This window comes from Suricata suricatta, chromosome 3, assembly GCF_006229205.1.
Source record: "Suricata suricatta isolate VVHF042 chromosome 3, meerkat_22Aug2017_6uvM2_HiC, whole genome shotgun sequence".
NCBI classification, from domain to species: Eukaryota; Metazoa; Chordata; class Mammalia; order Carnivora; family Herpestidae; genus Suricata; species Suricata suricatta.
This window is the reverse complement of record NC_043702.1, coordinates 155,706-158,186: the sequence shown is the minus strand read 5'-3', so window position 1 is coordinate 158,186 and position 2,481 is coordinate 155,706. Positions and strand designations below refer to the sequence as shown.

The window sequence follows — 2,481 nt, the reverse complement described above, 5'->3', positions numbered from 1 at the left end:
TCTAGTCAGCAGAATGAAGAATTGAGTAAAACGTGGCCAGATGTTTGCGAAGAGTATTAAGTTAGAAATGTAAATAGTAGAAAAATGGATAGTATGATTGACCAGTAAGAAAGCCAACAGCCCAACTTTAAAAATGGGCAAAAGTTACCAACAGACACCACACCAAGAAAGATATACAGATGGCAAATACACAGTAAGAAGGTGCTCAAAATCATATGTCATTAGGGAATCGCAAATACAACAATGAAATATCTGCACACGTGTTAGAATGGCAAAAATCTGGAAGGAACACTGACAACGCCAGATACTAGCGAGGATACAGGCAACAGGAACTCTCTCTCATGGACTGCCGGTGGAGGTGTGAGATGATATGGCCACTTTGGAAAACAGTTTGGTGGCTTCCTATAAACCTAGACAATCTTACACTTTGTATTTAACAAAAGGAATTGAAAATGTCCATACAAAAACATGTAAACAAGTGATTATACTAGCTTTACTCATAATTGCTAAAATTGGAAGAAACCAAGATATTCTTCAATAGGTGAATGGGTAAACTATGGTACACTCAGATAATGAGATATTACTCAGTATCAAGAGGAAGTGAGCTATCAAATCACAAAAAAGCACGGAGGTGGGGTGCCGTGCGGGGGGCACAGTTAAGCATTTGACTTCAGCTCAGGTCATGATTTCATGTTTCATGAGTTTGAGCTCCACATTGGGCTCTGTGATGACAGCTCGGAGCCTGGAGCCTGCTTCAGATTTTGTGTCTCCCTCTCTCTGCCCTTCCCTTGCTCGCACTCTGTCTGTCTCAAAAATAAACAAACACTTAAAAAAGTATGGATTAAACTTAAATGCATATTGCTAAGTGAAAGAAGCCAATCTGAACAGACTACATACTGTGTGATTTCAACTATATGACATTTTGGAAAAGGGAAAACTACGCGGTAAGATCAGTGTTTGCGAGGGATTATGGGGAGTGGGGTGAGGGATGGAAAGGTGGAGCACAGGATTCTTAGGGCACAGAAGCAATTCTGTATATTATACACGTCACTATACACTTCTCAAAACCTATGGGATGTGCAGTCATCCAGAGTGAACCCTAATGTTAACTATGGAATTTAATAATAGTGTATCAGTATTATTTAACCTTTTTTAAAGTTTATTTTTGAGAGAGACAGAGAGAGGATCTGAAGTGACAGCACAGAACCCAACTCAGGGTTTGAACTCAGGAACCATGAGATTATGGCCCAAACTGAAGTCTGACACTTAACCGAGCCACTCAGTCCTCCCCACCCCGTCAGTTATAACAAATGTACCACAGCAACCTAAAATGTTTATAATGGGTCTGTGTGTATGTGCACGTGTGTGTTTAAGGGTAAAAGGTATATAGAACTCTTTTCTTCATTTTTCCTGATAAGTTAAAACTACTCTAAAAGAGAAGGTTTATCTAGTTAAAAAACAAACATGGCCATTTAAAACAAAAGGTCGGTAGTGTACAATTATGTGCATTTTCTCATCAAGCACTGAAAAGGGACCAAAAAGGATGCACCCAATCTGCTAACATTCAGAATCAAAGGTGAACATACAGAGATCTGTACACTTAGGATGTGGGGAAACTCGAAATTCCTGTATGGCCTGAATTATTTCAGCGAATATAAAAAATGGAAATTCGTTAGTATTTGACATTTTTAGGGGAGAGTCACGAAGGGGGTTACATGTTTATACATGCATCCTGCATCCTGTATAACCAAACTCCCATGGTCAGAGTGTGTTAACTTGCGGGAGGGCATCCTGGAACCTCCGGGGCCCAGGCCCCATTTCCCCGGCACCGCGGCCCGCCTGGGCTCCCGCGTTCCATCTGCACTTGCGTCGCCCACTGGCCCGCCGTACGCTGGGGACTCCGCGCTAGCTCGGCAGACCACGCTGGCCACACCCCGCCCGCACCGGCTTTGCGCGAGCGCTGCCGCTGGGCCGGGGGCGGGGGCTTGGGACTCCTGGGACCCGCGGACAGGGTCGGGGGTCCAGAGCGTTTGGTGCCTCCAGGCCGCGACCCCTGCCCCATCCCGGGCCAGGCCCATACCCAGCTCTTCCGCGGCGCCGCCTGCAGCCTGCCGACCGGAAGCTAAGGGGCATGCCCAGATGGCACCCCGCCCCCGACCCGAGGGCCAATCAGCACTCGAAGCTCATTAATAGTGAACACGGCCGGCCCCGCCTCCGCCCCTCGCGGCACCGCCCGCCCGCGCAGACCTAGAGCGCGGCCGCGGACGAAGATGGCGACCGCCATGTACTTGGAGCACTACCTGGACAGTAAGCGTCCCTCGCGGCCCCCGAGCCCGGCGCCCGCACAGGGTACCCCCTCACGGTTCCCCACGGACACCAGGCTCTGCGTGCGGACCCCGAAGGCTCGTGGGGGCGGCGGGGGAAGTCCGGAGGCGGTGGGGGCGCGGGGGCGCGCGCAGGGCGGGGCGGGGCCGCGAGGAG

At 49.5% G+C, this 2,481-nt stretch overlaps 1 protein-coding gene across 1 annotated transcript in view; it reads left to right on the top strand.

Annotated features, from left to right (window-relative positions):
* The first annotated feature begins 1,952 nt into the window (after positions 1-1,952).
* Positions 1,953-2,481, top strand: part of ING5 (inhibitor of growth family member 5) — a 21,649-nt gene continuing 21,120 nt past the window's right edge. Inside the window, exon 1 of the mRNA XM_029933487.1 lies at positions 1,953-2,307. Within this exon, the coding sequence (XP_029789347.1) occupies positions 2,271-2,307 (37 nt within the window). The 5' untranslated portion in view covers positions 1,953-2,270. The remainder of the gene's footprint in view (positions 2,308-2,481) is intronic.